General features: G+C 54.3%; 1 protein-coding gene across 1 annotated transcript; it reads right to left on the bottom strand.

Moving 5' to 3' along the window:
- AOC1 (amine oxidase copper containing 1) lies at window positions 1-26,392 on the bottom strand (the record flags this gene model as incomplete). The annotated part of the gene is made up of 2 exons (XM_082257695.1): window positions 26,344-26,392; window positions 1-1,600 (listed from the first exon to the last, which is right to left on the bottom strand). The coding sequence occupies exon 2, from the start codon at window positions 1,579-1,581 to the stop codon at window positions 1-3; it is 1,581 nt and encodes a 526-aa protein (XP_082113821.1). The 5' UTR covers window positions 1,582-1,600; window positions 26,344-26,392.

The raw sequence follows: 26,392 nt of genomic DNA, 5'->3' as shown, positions 1-26,392 counted from the left end.
CTAGTGTGAACCGAGCCTTCTGAGTAGAATCTTACCTGCAATGTCCAGGTCAACCTTATAATTCACCAGGTGAGTGTGCAGGTTCCCCAGGACGTGGCTGTAGACTTTACTTCCATAGTGGAGGCCATCGGGTGTGAAAAACGTGGCGTGGATGTAGCCCGTGGCACTGACTTTAACCTCTATCACCCCGTTCTGGTAGAAGACAAAGTCCCAGATATAGTCGTAGTTGTAGACGGTGGAAGTTGTCCTCACCACCAGCACGTGGTTCTCCACTCCAGCGTAGAATTTGTAGCCACCGTCATGGGTGCTGTCAAAGTGGCGACGTAATGGCATCCCCGTGGGCAGTTCAAAGATGCACAAAGCGTTCTTATAACGCAGAGGCTCATCTGTGTCATAAAAGTTGTACAAGTCCAGGTAAGTGGCCACTTCCGGGCAGTCAATACCTTTGGCCAACTCATAGTGTACTGTTCCCATTGCCCACCCGGAATCGATGTATTTTGTCTGCATGGCTGCCGGAGTGACCCCACTATAAAATGCGATGGCCTCCTGTATGCTCACCTCATATGCTACTCGTTCATTGTTGTACTGTATGTCGAATATCTGTAAACCAGCGGACGGACGCACACGAAATGCAAAGCTCCATCCTGTATACTCAACATAGTTACCCAAAACTTTGTAACGTTTGCCCTGAGGTTCACATATTTTGGGTCCATGAACATTGGTCTTGGTCTTAAAATCCCCACGTGGCATGAACGTTGAGTAGGGATCTTCCTCTGTAAAATCCGTAAGAGGCAAAATGTTCAGCTCCTTTTTTTCATATTTTTCAATAAGTTCCTTGATGCTATCAAAGTATTGTCCATTATACCAGAGCTTCTCCACCGTCCATTCCTTAGGGTCGAGGGAACGATGATTGAGAAGGATCTCAAAGCCTATAGGATGGAGGAAAAAGCCATCGACATACCTCTGCAAGATTATCCAAGACCTGCGCTCTCCGGACCTCAAGCCACGAGGAGCAATGTCGGTGAACGCCAGGCAGCGCTTTGAGCAGTTATAAAAGGAATAACCGGAAATTTCCACCAATATGTGGTTAAATTCCTTGGTGACCTCTACCAGCTTCTTATGGATCTTCTCATATTCTACATTGGTCACAGGCCGGGACTCGAAGTGAATCCGTTTTTTTCCTCTGGGAATTATCTGTCGGTAATAATATGGATGGGGAAGGGGACCCACAATGAATTCTGTGACATTGGGGTTGGGTTCGTTTCCAAAAAATATGACAACTTTGGCCTCTCGTAGGGGTTTATGTTTGCCATTACTATCGAAGAATTTCAAAACTTTACTCTTTCTTGGCACATTCAGCTCCATCATAAAAATGGTGTTTTTGCCGTATGTGTTCTGGCTGGAAACCAGTTTGAGTTGTGGTTGGTCCATGAGAAAACTTTTTATGGATTTCATCTCCTCGGTGGTCAAGTCTGCGAATACAGAGGCCATGTGCCGACCCATGGATGATGACTTTTCATGGGAGTTGGCTGCTGTAATACAAAGCATGGCCACCACCTGTAGGAGGTAGGTACACCTCATTATGTCTGTTCAGGAGAGCCTACAATGAAGAACAAGTGGGTTAGGTTTACATTTTACGCATCCCACAAAATTCCATACATACAGTGCCGGGACAAGGTCACCTAGAGCCAGTGCGGTATTTTGGCCTAGGCCAACAAGGCCCAGGCCTAGGGCAGCACTTTGCAGGGGGGCAGCAACCCCCCCCCCCTTCCCCTGAGACTATTGGCCACTGGTTGCTAGAGCCACCTCTTTCTCACCCCCTTCTCTCTCTCTCACCCCCCTTCTCTCTCTCTCTCTCTCTCTCACCCCCCTCTCTCTCTCTCTTATCCCCCCTCTCTCTCTCTCTTTCACTCCCGCTCTCTCATCCCCCCTCTCTCTCACCCCCTCTCTCTCTCACCCCCTCTCTCTCACCCCCTCTCTCTCTTATCCCCCCTCTCTCTCTCTCGCTTTCACTCCCCCTCTCTCTCTCTCATCCCCCTCTCTCTCTCACCCCCCCTCTCTCTCTCTCTCTCTCATCCCCCCTCTCTTTCTCTCTCTCTCATCCCCCCTCTCTCTTTTATCCCCTCTCTCTCTCTCTCTCTCTCTCTCTCTCTCTCTCGCTTTCACTCCCCCTCTCTCTCATCCCCCTCTCTCTCTCACCCTCCCTCTCTTTCTTTCTCTCTCTCTCATCCCCCCTCTCTCTCTCTCTCATCCCCCTCTCTCTCACCCCCTCTCTTTCTCTCTCTCTCATCCCCCTCTCTCTCTCTTATCCCCCCTCTCTCTCTCTCTCTCTCTCTCTCGCTTTCACTCCCCCTCTCTCTCTCTCATCCCCCTCTCTCTCTCACCCCTCTCTCTCTCATCCCCCTCTCTCTCACCCCCTCTCTTTCTCTTTCTCTCATCCCCCCCTCTCTCTCTCTCTTATCCCCCCCTCTCTCTCGCTTTCACTCCCCCTCTCTCTCTCTCATCCCCCTCTCTCTCTCACCCCCTCTCTCTCTCACCCCCTCTCTCTCTCATCCCCCTCTCTCTCTCACCCCCTCTCTCTCTCTCTCTCATCCCCCCTCTCTTTCTCTCTCTCTCATCCCCCCTTTCTCTTATCCCCCCTCTCTCTCTCTCTCTCTCTCTCGCTTTCACTACCCCTCTCTCTCTCACCCCCCCTCTCTTTCTCTCTCTCTCATCCCCCCTCTCTCTCTCTCTCTCATCCCCCCCTCTCTCTCTCTCTCTCTCATCCCCCCTCTCTCTCTCTCTTATCCCCCCTCTCTCTCTCTCTCTCTCTCTCTCTCGCTTTCACTCCCCCCCTCTCTCTCTCATCCCCCTCTCTCTCTCACCCCCTCTCTCTCTCACCCCCCCTCTCTCTCTCTCATCCCCCCTCTCTTTCTCTCTCTCTCATCCCCACCCCTCTCTCCCCCTCTCTCTCTCTCCCTCCCTCACCCATCCCCCTCTCTCTCCCACTCCCTCTCGCCCCCCCCTCTCATGAGATCTCAGGGTTCATGCTGGGACTTGTAGTCCTTAAATTTTGGAAGGAGACACATCTGTCTAAAAGGAAGGAGTGGGGCAAATTTACATTAGGGGTGCGCCCAATTTTAGTCTTGCCTAGGGCAGCACAAAACCAAAATACACCACTGCCTAGAGCCCAGGAGACCATGCCAAGTTCCCTACCCCCCTCGCCCCCAAGATGTATGGGCATCTTGTGTCAGAAAAAATCCCCCCTCCCCCCTAAAAAAATAAATAAAAATCAAGCACTAATCTGCATGCTTACCCCCTAAGCATGAATCCCCCCTCCTCCTAGTACAAATTCCCCCCCCCCCTGCTGAAATCCCCTCTCCCAACATAAATCTTTGCCCCCCATCCTCCAAATCCCCCCAGCACAAATATCCCTCCCTCCCCAAAAAAATTACTCCTCCTAGCACAAATCCTCAACCCTATAAATTTCCCCTCCCCTCCACTGCAAATCCTCCCTCCCAGCACAAGTTCCTCCCCAACCCCCCCCCCTCCTAACACAAACCCCCCCCCCCCCCAAAAAAAAAATGTTCTCTTCTAGCACAAATACAGCCCCAATCATCTCTACTAGCACAAATCCCCCCCAAACAAAAATTTCCGCTTCTAGTACATTTCTCCAAATCCCCCCAACACAAATGTCCCCCCCTAAAAAAAAATGACCTCTCCTAGCACAAATCCTCTACCCCTTAAATTTCCACTCCAGGTACACATCCTCTCCCTCCCTTCCACTGCAAATCCCCCCTCCCAGCACAAATCCACCCCACCCCCCCCCCCCAGAACAAATCCCCCAAATCATCCCTACTAGCATAAATACCCCCAAACAAAAAGTTCCCCTTTTTAGTACATTTCTCTAAACCCCCCAACACAAATCTCCCCAACCAAAAAAAAAATAAAAATCACCCCTCCTTGCGCAAATCCTCTACTCCTCCAATTCTTCCATCCAAGCACACCCCCTTCCCCCCCCCCATTGCAAATACCCCCTCCCAGCACAAATCCTCTACACCTTAAATTTCCCCTCCAGGTACACATCCTCTCCCTCTCCTCCACTGCAAATCTCCCCTCTCCCAGCACAAATCCCCCCTAATCATCCCTACTAACACAAATACCCCCCAAACCAAAAATGTTCTCTCCTAGCACAAATACGGCCCCAATCGTCTCTACTAGCACAAATCCCCCCCCCCCCCCAAACAAAAATTTCCGCTTCTAGTACATTTCTCAAAATCCCCCCAACACAAATGTCCCCCTATAAAAAATAAAAATTATCCCTCCTAGCACAAATCCTCTACACCTTAAATTTCCCCTCCAGGTACACATCCTCTCCCTCTCCTCCACTGCAAATCTCCCCTCTCCCAGCACAAATCCCCCCAACCCCCCCTCCTAGAACAAATACCCCCCAATCATCCCTACTAGCACAAATACCCCCAAACAAACCCCTTCTAGTACATTTCTCTAAATCCCCCCAACACAAATCTCCCCAACCAAAAAAAAAAAAAAAATCATCCCTCCTAGTACAAATCCTCTACCCTTAAAATTCTCCCCTCCGAGCACACACCCTCTCCCCCCCCCCCCCCCATTGCAAATCCCCCCTCCCAGCACAAATCGCTCCAATCATCCCTACTAGCACAAAATAAAATATCCCCTTCTAATACAATTCCCCTCCCCCCTCTAACACATCACCTCTTCTAGTGCAAACCTCCAAAATTCCCCCTCCTAGCACAAATCCTCTTCCCCCCATCCCCTAAAATTCCCCTCAATCCCCACTTCTAGAACATCTCCCCTAAATTTCTCCCCTTAAAACAATTCTTACCCTCTGCCCCCCCCCCAAAAATGAGAAAAGTTTTAGGTCTCTTCCCGTCCCTCCACCATGGTTATAGAGAACCGCTGAACAGAAAGGGCACACCGGGTATATGAAATGGTGCATCGAACGAATATCTGTGTGCACTCCCAGGCCGGCACATAGGCGCACCCCCGCAAAGAGGTGCGCGATCGCGTCTGTGAATGCATGCGCAAGAAAGTGAACGCAGGTCTGCCACTGAGGCAGGCGCCAAGCGGGCTATTCAACCACTTTCACCCCTTCCTGCCCAGGCCAATTCTCAGCTTTCAGCGCTGTCACACTTTGACTGACAATTGCGCGGTCATGGAGCGCTGTACCAATATGATATTTTTATCATTTGTTTTCACACAAATAGAGCTTTCTTTTGGTGGTATTTAACCCCTTGGAGACTAAGCCTTTTACTGACACTTGTTGCTTACAAGCTAAAATCTGTATTTTTGCTAGAAAATGACTAGGACCGTTCTCGTCCAACATCTGTGGCTGATTTCACACCTGGCCTTACTCTGCTGATCTTCTGCCTGCTGCCTGAGCTGACTCTGATGATCTTCTGCCTGGGCAGACCCCTCTGATTTTCTGCCTGCTGCCTGGACTGACTCTGCTGATCTTCTGCCCACTGCCTGGCCTGACTCTGCTAATCTTCTGCCTACTGCCTGGGCTGAATCTGCTGATCTTATGCCTGCTGCCTAGGATGACTCTGCTGATCTTCTGCCTGCTGCCTGGCCTGACTCTGCTGATCTTCTGCCTGCTACCTGGGCTGACTCTGTTGATATTCTGCCTGGGCTGACCCCTCTGATTTTCTGCCTGCTGCCTAGACTGACTCTGCTGATCTTCTACCTGCTGACTCTGCTGATCTTCTGCCTGCTGCCTGATCTTACTCTGCTGATTTTCTGCCTGCTGCCTGGAATGACTCTGCTGATCTTCTGCCTGCTGCCTGGGCTGAACCTGCTGATCTTCTGCCTTCTGCCTGGGGTGACTCTGCCTATCTTCTGACTGACTCTGCTGATCTTCTGCCTGCTGCCGGAGTTGACTCTGCTGATCTTCTGCCTGCTACCTGGGCTGACTCTGTTGATATTCTGCCTGGGCTGACCCCTCTGATTTTCTGCCTGCTGTCTAGACTGACTCTGCTGATCTTCTGCCCACTGCCTGGCCTGACTCTGCTAATCTTCTGCCTACTGCCTGGGCTAAATCTGCTGATCTTCTGCCTGCTGCCTGGGATGACTCTGCTGATCTTCTGCCTGCTGCCTGGCCTGACTCTGCTGATCTTCTGCCTGCTGCCGGAGTTGACACTGCTGATCTTCTGCCTGCTACCTGGGCTGACTCTGTTGATATTCTGCCTGGGCTGACCCCTCTGATTTTCTGCCTGCTGCCTAGACTGACTCTGCTGATCTTCTACCTGCTGCCTCTGCTGACTCTGCTGATCTTCTGCCGGCTACCTGGCCTTACTCTGCTGATTTTCTGCCTGCTGCCTGCAAAGACTCTGCTGATCTTCTGCCTGCTGCCTGGGCTGAACCTGCTGATCTTCTGCCTGCTGCCCGGGCTAACCCTGCTGATCTTCTCCCTCCCTGCTGCCTGAGCTGACTCTGCTGATCTTCTGCCTGCTGCCTGAGCTGACTCTGCTGATCTTCTGCCTGCTGTCTAGCCTTACTCTACTAATCTTCTGCCTGCTGCCTGGACTGACTCTGTTGATCTTCTGCCTGGGCTGACCCCTCTGATTTTCTGCCTGCTGCCTGGACTGACTCTGCTGATCTTCTGCCCACTGCCTGGCCTGACTCTGCTGATCTTCTGCCACCTGGCTGGGCTGACTCTGCTGACATTCAGCCTATCTACCCATTACCAGTTGCTGCTGGCAAGAACTATGAGGCACTTGTGACACTCTGTGCCCTTGTTCTACCTGTTTACTTTACCAGGGGTCCTGGACCAGAGGTGTAAGAGAGGCCCACTTCATCACTTCAGGTTCCTCTACCAGATACGTGACACCTAAAAAGGTTTATTGGGCCTAAATCCAAGTCATGTAAGTACTCTTCCAGCGAGAACTCCTCTAAGTGTTGCACCAACAGCCACGGGCCCCTCTGAAGGAGAATCCTTAAAATAAAAACTCTTACTAATCATGGAAGATTATCTAAATGTATTCTCCTTGCTGGTTCTGCTATGACATTAATGGAGCAATGATGTAGCACTTTCCCAGTGTATGATGCTAGGTACATTTATTTTTAGGTTCCTTCCGTAATGAAAGGGGTGGTAATTGTTTGTTCTGTCCTCTCGAGGGTTTCACAGGCTGGGAGTTTGATTGCTTTCCCCTGCCTCTGGAAGAAACTTCCAGAGCTTAGGGAGGGAGATTCAGAAAGCCAGCCTGAATATTTATTACACTCCAGTCAATCTCTGGAGAGGAGTGTCCAGTAGGGGGCTGGAAGGGTGACAAATAGTCTGAAGCACTGGAGAGGCTGAGATCTCTCTCCCCAGGAGAGTTCCAAGCCTGAGGAGCTGCTATTAGGCAGCCCATGGATTGTGAAGCTGTTCTTGAGGCCTCAGTGAAATCGGGGCTGAAGGCTCCAAAGCCTCCATAGAACTCCATGACAAAGCTTGCTAACAGCACCTGCAGCTTTTGAGAGGCTTTTATTCAGAGCTAGCTTTGCTTTGTTTTGGAGACATTGGAGATATGAGATATCCCAGGATGCACTAGGAAATCAAAAAGCTTAACCAGAAAGAAGTCATCAGCAGTCACTTCCAGTTCATGTGTATATATCCTGCAAGTGTCTGGTGCAGAGGTTACATCTGGTGTGCAGTGTGTAGCAGCAGGAAGGTGAGCAGGGTCTGGACTGGAGCAGAGCAACTAGCAGACGGCACACGTAGTGTGCAACATGGGAAGCCTATAGTGGAAGGTGAGCGGGGACTAAAGAGAAAGGACTAAGTGGAAGAGGATCAGCAGAGCTGTGGGACTAGAGCAGGAAAAACTAGCAGATGTCGTAAGTGGTATGCAGTGTGGGAGCAATATAGCTGGAACTGAGTAGGGACAAGAGAGAGAGGTGGATCAGCAAACTAGAGGATCATTAGAGCTAGTGGTTACTACTGAGTAGGGGATCATCAGAGCTGGGGGGTTACCACTAAATGGGGGGATACTCAGAGCTGGGGGGTTACTACTAAATGGGGGATCATCAGAGCTGGGGATTACTACTGACTGGGGGATCAGCAGAGCTGGGTATTACTACTGAGTGGGAGGATAAACAGAGCTAGGGGTTACTACTGAGTGGGGAATCAGCTGACCTGGGGGTTACTACTGAGTGGGGGATTATTAGAGCTGAGGGCTACTACTAAGTGGGGGATCAGCAGAGCTAGGGGTTACTACTGAGTGGGGGATCATCAGAGCTAGGGGTTTCTAATGAGTGGGGGATCAGCAGAGCTAGGGGTTACTACTGAGTGGGGGATAAGCAGAGCTAGGGGTTACTACTGAGTGGGGGATCAGCAGAGCTAGGGGTTACTACTGAGTGGGGGATCAGCAGAGCTAGGGGTTACTAATGAGGGGGGTACACCAGAGCTGGGGGTTACTACTATGTTGGGGATCTGGCAGAGCTGGGGGATACTACTGAGTGGGGGATCATTAGAGCTGGAGGTTACTTCTGAGTGGGGGATCATCAGACCTAGGAGTTACTACTGAGTGGGGGATCAGCAGACCTGGGTGATACTACTGAGTGAGAGATTAGCGGAACTGAGGGTTACTACTGAGTGAGGGATTAGTGGAGCTGGGGCTTACTAATGAGGGGGGGAGCATAAGAGCTGGAGGTTACTACTGAGTGGGGGATCATAAGAGCTGGAGGTTACAACTGAGTGGGGGATCATCAGAACTAGGAGTTACCACTGAGGGGGGGGATCAGCAGAGCTGGGAGTGACTACTGAGTTGGGGATCAGCAGAGCTGGAGGATACTACTGAGAGAGGAATCAGCAGAGCTGGAGGTTACTACTGAGGGGGAGGGATCGTCAGACCTGGGGGTTACTTCTGAGTTGGGGATCAGCAGAGCTGGGAGTAATAATGAGCTGGGGATCTGCTAAACTGGGGTACTACTGAGCTGGGGTTTCAGTTGGCCCCTCTAAAAGAAATTGAAAATCAACACACGGCATTTGCCAAGCTTCATTAAAGCATCGAAAAAGCATCACCAATGCATGAAAAACACGTGATAAAGCATGTTGAAGCGGTAGGCGTTGAGTTAAAGTTGAGCCCCGATATACAGATGGGGGACATTGTGTGCAGGTAGAGGAAGAATCTGTTCTACGACAAATCCTGGAGCCCAACGTCTCACAGATGGAAAGAAGGTCGGAGATTCTAAAGACACAACGACTGCAAACACCCAGAAATGGAGAATAAAACTCCATGTGACCCCCATGACTGATATCTCATAGAATATCTAACATGTTAATGTCATTTCACCAGGAATTTTCAATATTTTAAATCTGCGGTTTCACTAAAATAAACCCCTGGTGATCCCTGTGATGATTGGCCTTGTTTAGGCGCTTCCTGTAACAGGGTGACAACACTTTGTCCCTGGATCCCCACTGTATTCCTGTGTTGTCACCCTGTCACAATGGCTTTCAATAGTGACGAAAAGTAGCTGTTTCAATAAAGAATGTATAAATGGGGAATATGAGGAGGGTGTATGAGGAGTGTGCATGAGGAGGGTGTATGAGGAGTGTGTATGGTGATGGTATGAGGAGGGTGTATGAGGAGTGTGCATGAGGAGGGTGTATGAGGAGTGTGTATGGTGATGGTATGAGGAGGGTGTATGAGGAGGGTGTATGAGGAGGGTGTATGAGGAGGGTGTATGAGGAGGGTGTATGAGGAGTTTGTATGAGGAGGGTGTATGAGGAGGTTGTATGAGGAGTGTGTATGGTAAGGTTGTATGAGGAGGGTGTATGAGGAGGGTGTATGAGGAGTGTGTATGGTGAGGGTATGAGGAGGGTGTATGGTGAGGGTATGAGGAGGGTGTATGAGGAGGTTGTATGAGGAGTGTGTATGAGGAGGGTGTATGAGGAGTGTGTATGGTAAGGTTGTATGAGGAGGGTGTATGAGGAGTGTGTATGGTAAGGTTGTATGAGGAGGGTGTATGAGGAGGGTGTATGAGGAGGGTGTATGAGGAGTGTGTATGGTAAGGTTGTATGAGGAGGGTGTATGAGGAGTGTGTATGGTAAGGTTGTATGAGGAGGGTGTATGAGGAGGGTGTATGAGGAGGGTGTATGAGGAGTGTGTATGAGGAGGGTATATGGTAATGTTGTATGAGGAGGGTGTATGAAGAGGGTGTATGAGGAGGGTGTATGAGGAGGATGGATAAGAGGGGTGTATGAGGAGGGTGTATGAGGAAGATAGATGAGAAAGGAGTATGAGGAGGGTTTATGAGGAGTGTGTGTGAGGAGGGTGTATGAGGAGGGTTTATGAGGAGTTTGTATGAGGAGTTTGTATGAGGAGTGTGTATGAGGAGGGTGTATGAGGAGTGTGTATGAGGAGGGTTTATGAGGAGTGTGTGTGAGGAGGGTGTATGAGGAGGGTTTATGAGGAGGGTGTATGAGGAGTGTGTGTGAGGAGGGTGTATGAGGAGGGTGTATGAGGAGTGTGTATGAGGAGGGTTTATGAGGAGTTTGTATGAGGAGGGTGTATGAGGAGTTTGTATGAGGAGGGTGTATGAGGAGGGTGTATGGTAAGGTTGTATGAGGAGGGTGTATGAGGAGGGTGTATGAGGAGTGTGTATGAGGAGGGTTTATGAGGAGTTTGTATGAGGAGGGTGTATGAGGAGGGTGTATGGTAAGGTTGTATGAGGAGGGTGTATGAGGAGGGTGTATGAGGAGGGTATATAAGAGGGGGAATGAGAAAGGTATATGGGGATGATGAATATGAAAGAAGAATGACAGAAGGGTACATGGAGGTTGTATGAAAGGGAAGTATAACTGGGGAATATGAGGAAGATGTATGAGGAGGGTGTACATGAGGGATGGTGTATGAGAGTAAGGAGAGGAGAGTATATGAAAAGAGTGTATGAAGAGGATGTAAGGGTCGGATTGATCAATGAGGAGGATGGGTGAGAGGGGAGTATGAGGAGGGTGTATGAGGAGGATAAATGGGAGGGGTGAATGAAGAGAGTGTATGAGGAGGATGGATGGGAGGGGTGAATGAGGAGAGTGTATGAGGAGAATAGATGAGAGGGGAGTATGAGGAGGATAGATGAGAGGGGTGAATGAGGAGGGTGTAAGAGGAGGATGGAGGAGAGGGGAGTATGATGAGGATGTATGAGGGTGTATGAGGGGAAAGGTGGGGTGGATGGACCAGTCATGGACAGGGGCAAACAGACATATCAGGGGGAGTGGGGCAGATAGAAAGGTCAGGGGAAATGAGGCATACAGATTAGGGAGAGTGGGGCATACAGACAGGTAAGGGGAGAGAGGAGTAGAAGAACAGGTAAGGGGTAGTGTGGCAGACAGACAGGTCAAGGAGAGTGGGGTAAATGGACAGGCAAGGGGGAGTGGGGTAGAGGGACAGGTGAGGGGGAGTCAGGCATATAGAGGGGTAAGGTAGAATGGGGCAGAGGGACAGGTAAGAGGAAGTGGGGGAGATGGAGAGGTGAGGGGAAGTGGGGGAGATGGACAGGTGAGGGGAGAGTGGGGGAGATGGAGAGGTGAGGTGAGGGGTAATGGTGCGAATAGAACAGTATTGGGGGTATATAGACAGTAGTACTGGTGGTAGCAGAGGGGCAGTAAAGGGGTATGGTGTAGAAGAACAAGTCAAGGGGACTGGGAGAGATGGACAGGTGAGGGGCATGGGGGAGATAGACAGGTAAGGGGGAGTACATGAGATGGATTGGTAAAGGAGAGTGGGGCAGATAGACAGGCAAGGGGAGAGAGGAGTAGAAGAACGGGTAAGGGGTAGTGTGGCAGACAGACAGGTCAAGGAGAGTGGGGTAAATGGACAGGTAAGGGGAAGTGGGGCAGTTGTGCAGGTGAGGGGGAATGGGGGAGATAAGCAGGTAAGGGGGAGTGGGGGGAGATGGACAGTGGACAGGTGAGGGGCATGGGGTAGATAGACAGGTGAGGGGAGTGGGGCAGTTGGGCAGGTAAGGGGGAATCAGGCAGATAGAGGAGTAAGGTAGAATGGGGCAGATGGACAGGTGAGGGGGAATGGGGGGAGATAGACAGATGAGGGGAATTGAGGGAAAAGGGCAGGTAAGGGGGAATGGGGGAGATGGGCAGGGGAGGGGGAATGAGGGAGATAAGCAGGTAAGGGGGAGTGGTGGAGATAGACAGGTGAGGGGCATGGGGTAGATAGACAGATGAGGGGAGTGGGGCAGATGGATAGGTAAGGAGGAGTGGGGGAGATGGAGAGGTGAGGGGGAATGCAGCGGTGCAGATTGGGTGGGGAGATGGGCAGGTAAGGGGAGAGAGGAGTAGAAGAACGGGTAAAGGGTAGTGTGGCAGACAGACAGGTCAAGCAGAGTGGGGTAAATTGACAGGTAAAGGGAAGTGAGGCAGTTGGGCAGGTAAGGGGGAGTCAGGCAGATAGAGCGGTAAGGTAGAATGGGCACAGATGAACAGGTGAGGGGTAGTGGGGGAGATGGATAGGTGAGGGGGAATGGGGGAGATAGACAAGTAAGGGGCATGGAGTAGATGGAAAGGTGAGGGGTAGTGGGAGAGATGGACAGGTGAGAGAGGGTGGGGCAGATGGACAGGTGAGGGGAAATGGACAGGTGAGGGGTAGTGGGGGAGATGGACAGGTGAGAGGGAGTGAGGGCGATGGACAGCTGAGGGGGAGTGGGGTAGATGGGCGGGTGAGGGAGAGAGGGGGAGATGGAAAGGTGAGGGGGAATGGGGGAGATGGACAGATGAGGGGGAGTGGGAAAGATGGACAGGTGAGGAAGAACGGGGGAGATGGACAGGTGAGGGGGAATGGGAGAGATGGACAAATGAGGGAGAGTGGGAGAGATGGACAGGGGAGGGGGAATGGGTGAGATGGACAGGTTAGGAGGAGTGGGGCAGATGGACAGGTGAGAGGGAGTAGGGTAGATGGACAGGTTAGGGGGAATGGGGGAGATAGACAGGTGAGTGGTAGTAGGGGGAGATGGACAGGTTAAGGGGGGGGTAGATGGACAGGTGAGGGGAAATGGGGGAGATGGACAGGTGATGGGTAGTGGGGGAGATGGACAGGTGAGGGAACGTGGGGGAGATGGACAGGTGAGGGGGAATGGTAAAGATGGACAGGGGAGGGGGAATGGGGGAGATGGACAGGTGAGGGGGAATAGGGGAGATGGACAGGTGAGGAGGAATGGGGGAGATGGACAGGTGATGGGTAGTGGGGGAGATGGACAGAGGAGGGGGAATGGGGGAGATGGACAGGGGAGAGGGAATGGGGGAGATGGACAGGTGAGAGGGAATGGGAGAGATGGACAGATGAGGGGGAGTGGGAAAGATGGACAGGGGAGGGGGAATGGGGGAGATGTACAGGTGAGGGGGAATAGGGGAGATGGACAGGTGAGGAAAAATGGGGGAGATGGACAGGTGAGGGGGAATGGGGGAGATGGACAGGTGAGAGGGAATGGGGGAGATGGACAGGTGAGAGGGAATGGGGGAGATGGACAGGTGAGATGGAGTGGGGTAGATGGACAGGTGAGAAGGAATGGGGGAGATGGACAGGTGATAGGTAGTGGGGGAGATGGACAGGGGAGGGGGAATGGGGGAGATGGACAGGTGAGGAGGAATGGGGGGGATGGACAGGTGATGGGTAGTGGGGGAGAGGGACAGAGGAGGGGGAATGGGGGAGATGGACAGATGAGGGGGAGTGGGAAAGAGGGACAGGGGAGGGGGAATGGGGGAGATGGACAGGTGAGGGGGAATAGGGGAGATGGACAGGTGAGGGAGAATGGGGAGATGGACAGGTGAGGGGGAATGGGGGAAATGAACAGGTGAGAGGGAATGGGGGAGATGGACAGGTGAGATGGAGTGGGGTACATGGACAGGTGAGAAGGAATGGGGGAGATGGACAGGTGATAGGTAGTGGGGGAGATGGACAGGGGAGGGAGAATGGGTGAGATGGACAGGTGAGAGGGAATGGGGGAGATGGAAAGGTGAGAGGGAATGGGGGAGATGGAGAGTTGAGGGGTAGTGGGGTAGATGGACAGGTGAGAGGGAATGGGGGAGATGGAAAGGTGAGAGGGTATGGGGGAGATTGACAGGTGAGGTGTAGTGGGGGAAATGGACAGATGAGGGGAATGGGGGAGATGGACCAGTAAGGGGCATGGAGAAGATGGACAGGTGAGGGGGAGTAGAGTAGATGGACAGGTTAGAGGGAATGGGGGAGATAGACAGGTGAGGGGTAGTAGGGGAGATGGACAGGTGAGGGGGAGTGGGGTAGATGGACAGGTGAGGAGGAATGGGGGAGATGGACAGGTGATGGGTAGTGGGGGAGATGGACAGGTGAGGGGGAGTCGGAGAGATGGACAGCTGAGGGGGAGTGGGGTAGATGGGCAGGTGAGGGAGAGAGGGGGAATTGAAAAGATGAGTGGGAATGGGGGAGATGGACAGGGGAGGGGGAATGGGGGAGATGGACAGGTGAGGGGGGAATAGGGGAGATGGACAGGTGAGGGAGAATGGGGGAGATGGACAGGTGAGGGGGAATGGGAGAGATGGACAGATGAGGGAGAGTGGGAGAGATGGACAGGTGAGGGGTAGTGGGTGAGATGGACAGGTTAAGGGGGAGTGGGGCAGATAGACAAGTGAGAGGGAATGGGGGAGATGGACAGGTGAGAGGGAATGGGGAGATGGACAGGTGAGAGGGAATGGTGGAGATGGACAGAAGAGGGGTAGTGGGGTAGATGGACAGGTGAGGGGGAATGGGGGAGATGGACAGGTGAGGGGTAGTGGGGGGAAATGGACAGGTGAGGGGGAATGGGGGAGAATGACCAGTAAGGGGCATGGAGAAGATGGACAGGTGAGGGGGAGTAGGGTAGATGGACAGGTTAGGGGGAATGGGGGAGATAGACAGGTGAGTGGTAGTAGGGGGAGAGGGACAGGTGAGGGGGAGTGGGGTAGATGGACAGGTGAGGGGAAATGGGGGAGATGGACAGGTGAGGGGTAGTGGGGTAGATGAACAGGTGAGGGAACGTGGGGGAGACGGACAGGTTAGGGGCATGGAGAAGATGGACAGATGAGGGAGAGTGGGAGAGATGGACAGGTGAGGGGGAATGGGGGAGATGGACAAGGTGCGGGGTAGTAGGTGAGATGGACAGGTTAGGGGGAGTGGGGCAGATGGACAGGTGACGGGGAATGGGGGAGATGGACAGGTAAGAGGGAATAGGGGAGATTGACAGTTGAGGGGTAGTGGGGTAGATGGACAGGTGAGGGGGAAAGAGGGAGATGGACAGGTGAGGAGGAATAGGGGAGATGGACAGGTGAGGTAGAATGGGGGAGATGGACAAGTGAGGGGGAATGGGGGAGGTGGACAGATGAGGGGGAATGGGGGAGATGGACAGATGAGGGAGAATGGGGGAGATGGACAGGTGAGAGGGAATGGGGGAGATGGACAGACGAGAGGGAATGGGGGAGATGGAAAGTTGAGGGGTAGTGGGCTAGATGAACAGGTGAGAGGGAATGGGGGAGATGGACAGGTGAGGGGGAATGGGGGAGATGGATAGTTGAGGGGTAATGGGGTAGATGGACAGGTGAGGGGGAATAGGGGAGATGGACAGGTGAGGGGTAGCGGGGGAAATGGACAGATGAGGGGGAATGGGGGAGATGGACCAGTAAGGGGCATGGAGAAGATGGACAGGTGAGGGGACGTAGGGTAGATGGACAGGTTAGAGGGAATGGGGGAGATGGACAGGTGATGGGTAGTGGGGGAGATGGACAGGTGAGTGGGAATAGGGTAGATGGGCAGGTGAGGGGGGGGTGGGGGAGATAGACAGGTGATGGAGAATGGGAGAGAGGGACAGGTGAGGGGGGGGTGGATAGATGAACAGGTGAGGTGTAGTTGGGTAGATGGACAGGTGAGGGAGAATGGGGGAGAGGGACAGGTGAGGGGGAGTGGGGTAGATGAACAGGTGAGGGAACGTGGGAGAGATGGACAGGTGAGGGGAAATGGGGGAGATGGACTGATGAGGGAGAGTGGGAGAGATGGACAGGTGAGGGTGAATGGGGGAGATGGACTAAGTGAGGGGTAGTGGGTGAAATTGACAGGTTAGGGGGAATGGGGGAGATGGACAGATGAGGGGGAGTGGGAAAGATGGACAGGGGAGGGGGAATGGGGGAGATGGACAAGGTGAGGGGTAGTGGGTGAGATGGACAGGTTAGGGGGAGTGGGGCAGATGGACAGGTGAGAGGGAATGGGAGAGATGGACAGGTGAGAGGGAATGGGGGAGATGGACAGGTGAGAGGGAATGGGGGAGATGGTCAGGTGAGAGGGAATGGGGGAGATGGACAGGTGAGAGTGAATGGGGGAGATGGACAGAAGAGGGGTAGTGGGGTAGATGGACAGGTGAGGGGGAATGGGGGGATGGACAGAAGAGGGGTAGTGGGGAGAAATGGACAGGTGAGGGGGAATGGGGGTGAATGACCAGTAAGGGGCACGAAGAAAATGGACAGGTGAGAGGGAGTAGGGTAGATGGACAGGTTAGGGGGGATGGGGGAGATAGACAGGTGAGTGGTAGTAGGGGGAGATGGACAGGTTAAGGGGGGGGGGGTAGATGGACAGGTGAGGGGAAATGGGGGAGATGGACAGGTGATGGGTAGTGGGGGAGATGGACAGGTGAGGGAACGTGGGGGAGATGGACAGGTGAGGGGGAATGGTAAAGATGGACAGGGGAGGGGGAATGGGGGAGATGGACAGGTGAGGGGGAATAGGGGAGATGGACAGGTGAGGAGGAATGGGGGAGATGGACAGGTGATGGGTAGTGGGGGAGATGGACAGAGGCGGGGGAATGGGGGAGATGGACAGGTGAGGGGGAATGGGGGAGATGGACAAGGTGCGGGGTAGTAGGTGAGATGGACAGGTTAGGGGGAGTGGGGCAGATGGACAGGTGACGGGGAATGGGGGAGATGGACAGGTAAGAGGGAATAGGGGAGATTGACAGTTGAGGGGTAGTGGGGTAGATGGACAGGTGAGGGGGAAAGAGGGAGATGGACAGGTGAGGAGGAATAGGGGAGATGGACAGGTGAGGTAGAATGGGGGAGATGGACAAGTGAGGGGGAATGGGGGAGATGGACAGATGAGGGGGAATGGGGGAGATTGACAGATGAGGGAGAATGGGGGAGATGGACAGGTGAGAGGGAATGGGGGAGATGGACAGATGAGAGGGAATGGGGGAGATGGAAAGTTGAGGGGTAGTGGGCTAGATGGACAGGTGAGAGGGAATGGGGGAGATGGACAGGTGAGAGGGAATGGGGGAGATGGATAGTTGAGGGGTAGTGGGGTAGATGGACAGGTGAGGGGGAATTGGGGAGATGGACAGGTGAGGGGTAACGGGGGAAATGGACAGATGAGGGGGAATGGGGGAGATGGACCAGTAAGTGGCATGGAGAAGATGGACAGGTGAGGGGAAGTAGGGTAGATGGACAGGTTAGAGGGAATGGGGGAGATGGACAGGTGATGGGTAGTGGGGGAGATGGACAGGTGAGTGGGAGTAGGGTAGATGGGCAGGTGAGGGGGGGTGGGGGAGATAGACAGGTGAGGGAGAATGGGAGAGAGGGACAGGTGAGGGGGGTGGATAGATGAACAGGTGAGGTGTAGTTGGGTAGATGGACAGGTGAGGGAGAATGGGGGAGAGGGACAGGTGAGGGGGAGTGGGGTAGATGAACAGGTGAGGGAACGTGGGAGAGATGGACAGGTGAGGGGGAATGGGGGAGATGGACTGATGAGGGAGAGTGGGAGAGATGGACAGGTGAGGGTGAATGGGGGAGATGGACTAAGTGAGGGGTAGTGGGTGAGATTGACAGGTTAGGGGGAATGGGGGAGATGGACAGATGAGGGGGAGTGGGAAAGATGGACAGGGGAGGGGGAATGGGGGAGATGGACAAGGTGAGGGGTAGTGGGTGAGATGGACAGGTTAGGGGGAGTGGGGCAGATGGACAGGTGAGAGGGAATGGGAGAGATGGACAGGTGAGAGGGAATGGGGGAGATGGACAGGTGAGAGGGAATGGGGAGATGGACAGGTGAGAGGGAATGGGGGAGATGGACAGGTGAGAGGGAATGGGGGAGATGGACAGGTGAGAGTGAATGGGGGAGATGGACAGAAGAGGGGTAGTGGGGTAGATGGACAGGTGAGGGGGAATGGGGGGGGATGGACAGAAGAGGGGTAGTGGGGAGAAATGGACAGGTGAGGGGGAATGGGGGAGAATGACCAGTAAGGGGCACGAAGAAAATGGACAGGTGAGGGGGAGTAGGGTAGATGGACAGGTTAGGGGGAATGGGGGAGATAGACAGGTGAGTGGTAGTAGGGGGAGATGGACAGGTTAAGGGGGGGGGTAGATGGACAGGTGAGGGGAAATGGGGGAGATGGACAGGTGATGGGTAGTGGGGGAGATGGACAGGTGAGGGAACGTGGGGGAGATGGACAGGTGAGGGGGAATGGTAAAGATGGATAGGGGAGGGGGAATGGGGGAGATGGACAGGTGAGGGGGAATAGGGGAGATGGACAGGTGAGGAGGAATGGGGGAGATGGACAGGTGATGGGTAGTGGGGGAGATGGACAGAGGCGGGGGAATGGGGGAGATGGACAGGTGAGGGGGAATGGGGGAGATGGACAAGGTGCGGGGTAGTAGGTGAGATGGACAGGTTAGGGGGAGTGGGGCAGATGGACAGGTGACGGGGAATGGGGGAGATGGACAGGTAAGAGGGAATAGGGGAGATTGACAGTTGAGGGGTAGTGGGGTAGATGGACAGGTGAGGGGGAAAGAGGGAGATGGACAGGTGAGGAGGAATAGGGGAGATGGACAGGTGAGGTAGAATGGGGGAGATGGACAAGTGAGGGGGAATGGGGGAGATGGACAGATGAGGGGGAATGGGGGAGATTGACAGATGAGGGAGAATGGGGGAGATGGACAGGTGAGAGGGAATGGGGGAGATGGACAGATGAGAGGGAATGGGGGAGTTGGAAAGTTGAGGGGTAGTGGGCTAGATGGACAGGTGAGAGGGAATGGGGGAGATGGACAGGTGAGAGGGAATGGGGGAGATGGATAGTTGAGGGGTAGTGGGGTAGATGGACAGGTGAGGGGGAATTGGGGAGATGGACAGGTGAGGGGTAACGGGGGAAATGGACAGATGAGGGGGAATGGGGGAGATGGACCAGTAAGTGGCATGGAGAAGATGGACAGGTGAGGGGAAGTAGGGTAGATGGACAGGTTAGAGGGAATGGGGGAGATGGACAGGTGATGGGTAGTGGGGGAGATGGACAGGTGAGTGGGAGTAGGGTAGATGGGCAGGTGAGGGGGGGTGGGGGAGATAGACAGGTGAGGGAGAATGGGAGAGAGGGACAGGTGAGGGGGGTGGATAGATGAACAGGTGAGGTGTAGTTGGGTAGATGGACAGGTGAGGGAGAATGGGGGAGAGGGACAGGTGAGGGGGAGTGGGGTAGATGAACAGGTGAGGGAACGTGGGAGAGATGGACAGGTGAGGGGGAATGGGGGAGATGGACTGATGAGGGAGAGTGGGAGAGATGGACAGGTGAGGGTGAATGGGGGAGATGGACTAAGTGAGGGGTAGTGGGTGAGATTGACAGGTTAGGGGGAATGGGGGAGATGGACAGATGAGGGGGAGTGGGAAAGATGGACAGGGGAGGGGGAATGGGGGAGATGGACAAGGTGAGGGGTAGTGGGTGAGATGGACAGGTTAGGGGGAGTGGGGCAGATGGACAGGTGAGAGGGAATGGGAGAGATGGACAGGTGAGAGGGAATGGGGGAGATGGACAGGTGAGAGGGAATGGGGAGATGGACAGGTGAGAGGGAATGGGGGAGATGGACAGGTGAGAGGGAATGGGGGAGATGGACAGGTGAGAGTGAATGGGGGAGATGGACAGAAGAGGGGTAGTGGGGTAGATGGACAGGTGAGGGGGAATGGGGGGGGATGGACAGAAGAGGGGTAGTGGGGAGAAATGGACAGGTGAGGGGGAATGGGGGAGAATGACCAGTAAGGGGCACGAAGAAAATGGACAGGTGAGGGGGAGTAGGGTAGATGGACAGGTTAGGGGGAATGGGGGAGATAGACAGGTGAGTGGTAGTAGGGGGAGATGGACAGGTTAAGGGGGGGGGGGTAGATGGACAGGTGAGGGGAAATGGGGGAGATGGACAGGTGATGGGTAGTGGGGGAGATGGACAGGTGAGGGAACGTGGGGGAGATGGACAGGTGAGGGGGAATGGTAAAGATGGACAGGGGAGGGGGAATGGGGGAGATGGACAGGTGAGGGGGAATAGGGGAGATGGACAGGTGAGGAGGAATGGGGGAGATGGACAGGTGATGGGTAGTGGGGGAGATGGACAGAGGAGGGGGAATGGGGGAGATGGACAGGGGAGAGGGAATGGGGGAGATGGACAGGTGAGAGGGAATGGGGGAGATGGACAGATGAGGGGGAGTGGGAAAGATGGACAGGGGAGTGGGAATGGGGGAGATGGACAGGTGAGGGGGAATAGAGGAGATGGACAGGTGAGGGAAAATGGGGGAGATGGACAGGTGAGGGGGGATGGGGGAGATGGACAGGTGAGAGGGAATGGGGGAGATGGACAGGTGAGATGGAGTGGGGTAGATGGACAGGTGAGAAGGAATGCGGGAGATGGACAGGTGATAGGTAGTGGGGGAGATGGACAGGGGAGGGGGAATGGGGGAGATGGACAGGTGAGGAGGAATGGGGGGGATGGACAGGTGATGGGTAGTGGGGGAGAGGGACAGAGGAGGGGGGATGGGGGAGATGGACAGATGAGGGGGAGTGGGAAAGAGGGACAGGGGAGGGGGAATGGGGGAGATGGACAGGTGAGGGGGAATAGGGGAGATGGACAGGTGAGGGAGAATGGGGGAGATGGACAGGTGAGGGGGAATGGGGGAGATGGACAGGTGAGAGGGAATGGGGGAGATGGACAGGTGAGATGGAGTGGGGTACATGGACAGGTGAGAAGGAATGGGGGAGATGGACAGGTGATAGGTAGTGTGGGAGATGGACAGGGGAGGGAGAATGGGTGAGATGGACAGGTGAGAGGGAATGGGGGAGATGGAAAGGTGAGAGGGAATGGGGGAGATGGAGAGTTGAGGGGTAGTGGGGTAGATGGACAGGTGAGAGGGAATGGGGGAGATGGACAGGTGAGAGGGTATGGGGTAGATGGACAGGTGAGGTGTAGTGGGGGAAATGGACAGATGAGGGGAATTGGGGAGATGGACCAGTAAGGGGAATGGAGAAGATGGACAGGTGAGGGGGAGTAGGGTAGATGGACAGGTTAGAGGGAATGGGGGAGATAGACAGGTGAGGGGTAGTAGGGGAGATGGACAGGTGAGGGGGAGTGGGGTAGATGGACAGATGAGGAGGAATGGGGGAGATGGACAGGTGATGGGTACTGGGGGAGATGGACAGGTGAGGGGGAGTCGGAGAGATGGACAGCTGAAGGGGAGTGGGGTAGATGGGCAGGTGAGGGAGAGAGGGGGAGATGGAAAGGTGAGTGGGAATGGGGGAGATGGACAGATGAGGGGGAGTGGGAAAGATGGACAGGGGAGGGGGAATGGGGGAGATGGACAGGTGAGGGGGGAATAGGGGAGATGGACAGGTGAGGGAGAATGGGGGAGATGGACAGGTGAGGGGGAATGGGAGAGATGGACAGATGAGGGAGAGTGGGAGAGATGGACAGGTGAGGGGGAATGGGGGAGATGGACAAGGTGAGGGGTAGTGGGTGAGATGGACAGGTTAAGGGGGAGTGGGGCAGATAGACAGGTGAGAGGGAATGGGGGAGATGGACAGGTGAGAGGGAATGGGGAGATGGACAGGTGAGAGGGAATGGTGGAGATGGACAGAAGAGGGGTAGTGGGGTAGATGGACAGGTGAGGGGGAATGGGGGAGATGGACAGGTGAGGGGTAGTGGGGGAAAATGGACAGGTGAGGGGGAATGGAGGAGAATGACCAGTAAGGGGCATGGAAAAGATGGACAGGTGAGGGGGAGTAGGGTAGATGGACAGGTTAGGGGGAATGGGGGAGATAGACAGGTGAGTGGTAGTAGGGGGAGAGGGACAGGTGAGGTGGGGGGTAGATGGACAGGTGAGGGGAAATGGGGGAGATGGACAGGTGAGGGGTAGTGGGGTAGATGAACAGGTGAGGGAACGTGGGGGAGATGGACAGGTGAGGGGGAATGGGGGAGATGGACAGATGAGGGAGAGTGGGAGAGATGGACAGGTGAGGGGGAATGGGGGAGATGGACAAGGTGCGGGGTAGTAGGTGAGATGGACAGGTTAGGGGGAGTGGGGCAGATGGACAGGTGAGGGGGAATGGGGGAGATGGACAGGTAAGAGGGAATAGGGGAGATTGACAGTTGAGGGGTAGTGGGGTAGATGGACAGGTGAGGGGGAAAGAGGGAGATGGACAGGTGAGGAGGAATAGGGGAGATGGACAGATGAGGTAGAATGGGGGAGATGGACAAGTGAGGGGGAATGGGGGAGATGGACAGATGAGGGGGAATGGGGGAGATGGACAGATGAGGGAGAATGAGGGAGATGGACAGGTGAGAGGGAATGGGGGAGATGGACAGGTGAGGGGGAATGGGGGAGATGGACAGGTGAGGGGTAGTGGGGGGAAATGGACAGGTGAGGGGGAATGGAGGAGAATGACCAGTAAGGGGCATGGAGAAGATGGACAGGTGAGGGGGAGTAGGGTAGATGGACAGGTTAGGGGGAATGGGGGAGATAGACAGATGAGTGGTAGTAGGGGGAGAGGGACAGGTGAGGTGGGGGGTAGATGGACAGGTGAGGGGAAATGGGGGAGATGGACAGGTGAGGGGTAGTGGGGTAGATGAACAGGTGAGGGAACGTGGGGGAGATGGACAGGTGAGGGGGAATGGGGGAGATGGACAGATGAGGGAGAGTGGGAGAGATGGACAGGTATGGGGGAGATGGACAAGGTGCGGGGTAGTAGGTGAGATGGACAGGTTAGGGGGAGTGGGGCAGATAGACAGGTGAGGGGGAATGGGGGAGATGGACAGGTAAGAGGGAATAGGGGAGATTGACAGTTGAGGGGTAGTGGGGTAGATGGACAGGTGAGGGGGAAAGAGGGAGATGGACAGGTGAGGAGGAATAGGGGAGATGGACAGATGAGGTAGAATGGGGGAGATGGACAAGTGAGGGGGAATGGGGGAGATGGACAGATGAGGGGGAATGGGGGAGATGGACAGATGAAGGAGAATGAGGGAGATGGACAGGTGAGAGGGAATGGGGGAGATGGACAGGTGAGAGGGAATGGGGGAGAGGGACAGGTGAGGGGGAGTGTGGTAGATGAACAGGTGAGGGAACATGGGAGAGATGGACGGGTGAGGGGGAATGGGGGAGATGGACTGATGAGGGAGAGTGGGAGAGATGGACAGGTGAGGGTGAATGGGGGAGATGGACAAAGTGAGGGGTAGTGGGTGAGATTGACAGGTTAGGGGGAATGGGGGAGATGGACAGGTGAGAGTGAATGGGGGAGATGGACAGGTGAGAGGGAATGGGGGATATGGACAGATGAGGGGTAGTGGGGTAGATGGACAGGAGAGGGGAAATGGGGGAGATGGACAGGTGAGGGGTAGTAGGGGAAGGGGACAGGTAAAGGGGAAATGGCGGAAATGGACAGGTGAGAGGGAAAGGGGAATATGGACAGTTGAGGGGTAGTGGGGGAGGTGGACAGGTGAGGGAGAGTGGAGTAGATGGACAGGTGAGGGTAAGTGGGGCATATGGACAGATGAGGGGGAGTGGGAGAGATGGGCAGGTGAGGGGGAATGGGGCAGATGAACAGGTGAGGGGAGATGGACAGATGAGGGGGAGTAGGGGAGATGAACAGGTGAGGGGGAATGGGGAGATGGACAGGTGAGGGGGAATGGGGAAGATAGACAGGTGAGAGGTAGTAGGGAAAACAGATAGGTGAGGGGGAGTTGGGTAGATGGACAGGTGAGGGGTAGTGGGGGAAATGGATATGTGATGGGAATAGGGAGATAGACAGGTGAGGGAGAGTGGAGTAGATGGACATGTGAGAGGTAGATGGACGTGGGAGTGGGAGAGATGGATAGGTTAGGGGGAATGGGGGATATGAACAGGTGAGGGGGAATGGGGGAGATGGACAGGTGAGGTGTAGTGGGGAAAATGGATAGGTGAGGGGAATAGGGAGATGGACAGGTGAGGGGGGGGGTGAGGGCAATGGACTTGTGAGAGGAATGGGGGAAATAGACAGATGAGGGGGAAAAGGGAGATAGACAGGTGAGGGGGAGTGGGGAAGATGGACAGGTGAGGGAGATTGGAGTGAATCGACAGGTGAGGGGTAGATAGATAGGTGAGGGGGAATTGGGGAGATGGACAGGTGAGGGGTAGTGGGAAAATGGTAAGGTGAGGGGGAATAGGGAGATGGACAGGTGAGAGGGAATGGGGAAATGGACAGGTGAGGGGTAGATGAACAGGTGAGGGTTAGATAGGAGAGGGGTAGTGAAGGATATAGACAGGTGAGGGGAAATGAGGAAGATGGATAGGTGAGGGAGAGTGAAGTAGATGGACAGGTGATGGGTAGATGAATAGATAAGGGGTACATGGACAGGTGAGGGGGAGTGGAGTAGATGAACAGGTGAGGGGTAGTTGGAGAGGTGAGGGGTAGATGGACAGGTGAGAAGTAGATGGACAGTTGAGAGGGAATAGGGCAGATGGACAGGTGAGGGGGAATGGGGAAGATGGACAGGTGAGGGAGAGTTGAGTAGATGGACAGGTGAGGGGTAGATGGACAGGTGAGGGAGAGTGGGGGAGATGGACAGGTGAGAGGGAATAGGGCAGATAGACAGTTGAGGCGGCATTGGGAAGATGAACAGGTGAGGGAGAGTGGAGTAGATGGACAGGGGAGGGGTAGATGTATAGGTGAGGGGTAGATGGAGAGGTGAGAGGGAATAGGGCAGATGGACAGGTGAGGGAGAGTTGAATAGATGGACAGGTGAGGGGTAGTGGAGTAGATGGACAGGTGGGGTTAGTAGTGTGGATGGACAGGTGAGGGGTAGATAGACAGGTGAGGGGTAGTGGAGTAGATGGACATGTGAGGGGTAGTGGAGTAGATGGACATGTGAGGGGTAGTGGAGTAAATGGACAGGTGAGGGAAAGTGGAGTAGATTGACAGGGGGGTAGTAGTGTGGATGGACAGGTGAGGGGTAGATGGACAGGTAACGGGTAGTGGAATAAATGGACAGGTGAGGGGGAAATAGGGAAAATGGACAGGTGAGGGTTAGTGGAGTAGATGGACAGGTGAGGGGTAGATTGGCAGGTGAGGGTGGTGGAGTAGATGGACAGGTGAGGGGTAGTGGAGTGGATGGACAGGTGAGGGGTAGATTGGCAGGTGAGGGGGGGTGGAGTAGATGGACAGGTGAGGGAGAGTGGAGTAGATGGACAGGTGAGGGGTAGATGGGCAGGTGAGGGGGAGTGGAGTGGATGGACAGGTGAGGGGTAGATGGACAGTTGAGGGGTAGTAGTGTGGATGGACAGGTGAGGAGTAGATGGACAGGTGGGGGGTAGTAGTGTGGATGGACAGGTGAGGGGTAGATGGACAGGTGACGGGTAGTGGAGTAGATGGACAAGTGAGGAGTAGATGGACAGGTGAGGGGTAGTGGAGTAGATGGACAGGTGAGGGGCAGATGGAAAGGTGAGGGGTAGTGGAGTAGATGGACAGGTGAGTAGTAGATGGACAGGTGAGGGGTAGTGGAGTAGATGGACAGGTGGGGGGTAGATGGACAGGTGAGGGGTAGTAGTGTAGATGGACAGGTGAGGGGTAGATGGACAGGTAAGGGGTAGTAGTGTAGATGGACAGGTGAGGGGTAGATGGACAGGTAAGGGGTAGTAGTGTAGATGGACAGGTGAGGAGTAGATGGACAGGTGGGGGGTAGTAGTGTAGATGGACAGGTGAGTAGTAGATGGACAGGTGAGGGGTAGATGGACAGGTGAGGGGTAGATGGATAGGTGAGGGGTAGTAGTGTGGATGGACAGGTGAGGGGTAGATGGACAGGTAAGGGGTAGTAGTGTAGATGGACAGGTGAGTGGTAGATGGACAGGTAAGGGGTAGTAGTGTAGATGGACAGGTGAGGGGTAGTGAAGTAGATGGACAGGTGAGGGGTAGATGGACAGGTAAGGGGTAGTAGTGTAGATGGACAGTTGAGTGGTAGATGGACAGGTAAGGGGTAGATGGACAGGTAAGGGGTAGTAGGGCAGATAGCAGAGTGTTGGGGGTATAGGCAGCGGTGCAGGTTGTGCGGTGCACGGAGCGGATGGAATAATTCACCTTTCTGCAGATCCGTCTCCTGTGGCGTCTCTTATCAGCATTGCAGTGC

The sequence above is a fragment of the Pelophylax lessonae genome (assembly GCF_965119305.1).
Source record: "Pelophylax lessonae genome assembly, chromosome: 5".
Taxonomy (NCBI): domain Eukaryota; kingdom Metazoa; phylum Chordata; class Amphibia; order Anura; family Ranidae; genus Pelophylax; species Pelophylax lessonae.
This window is presented reverse-complemented; position numbering and strand designations above follow the sequence as displayed.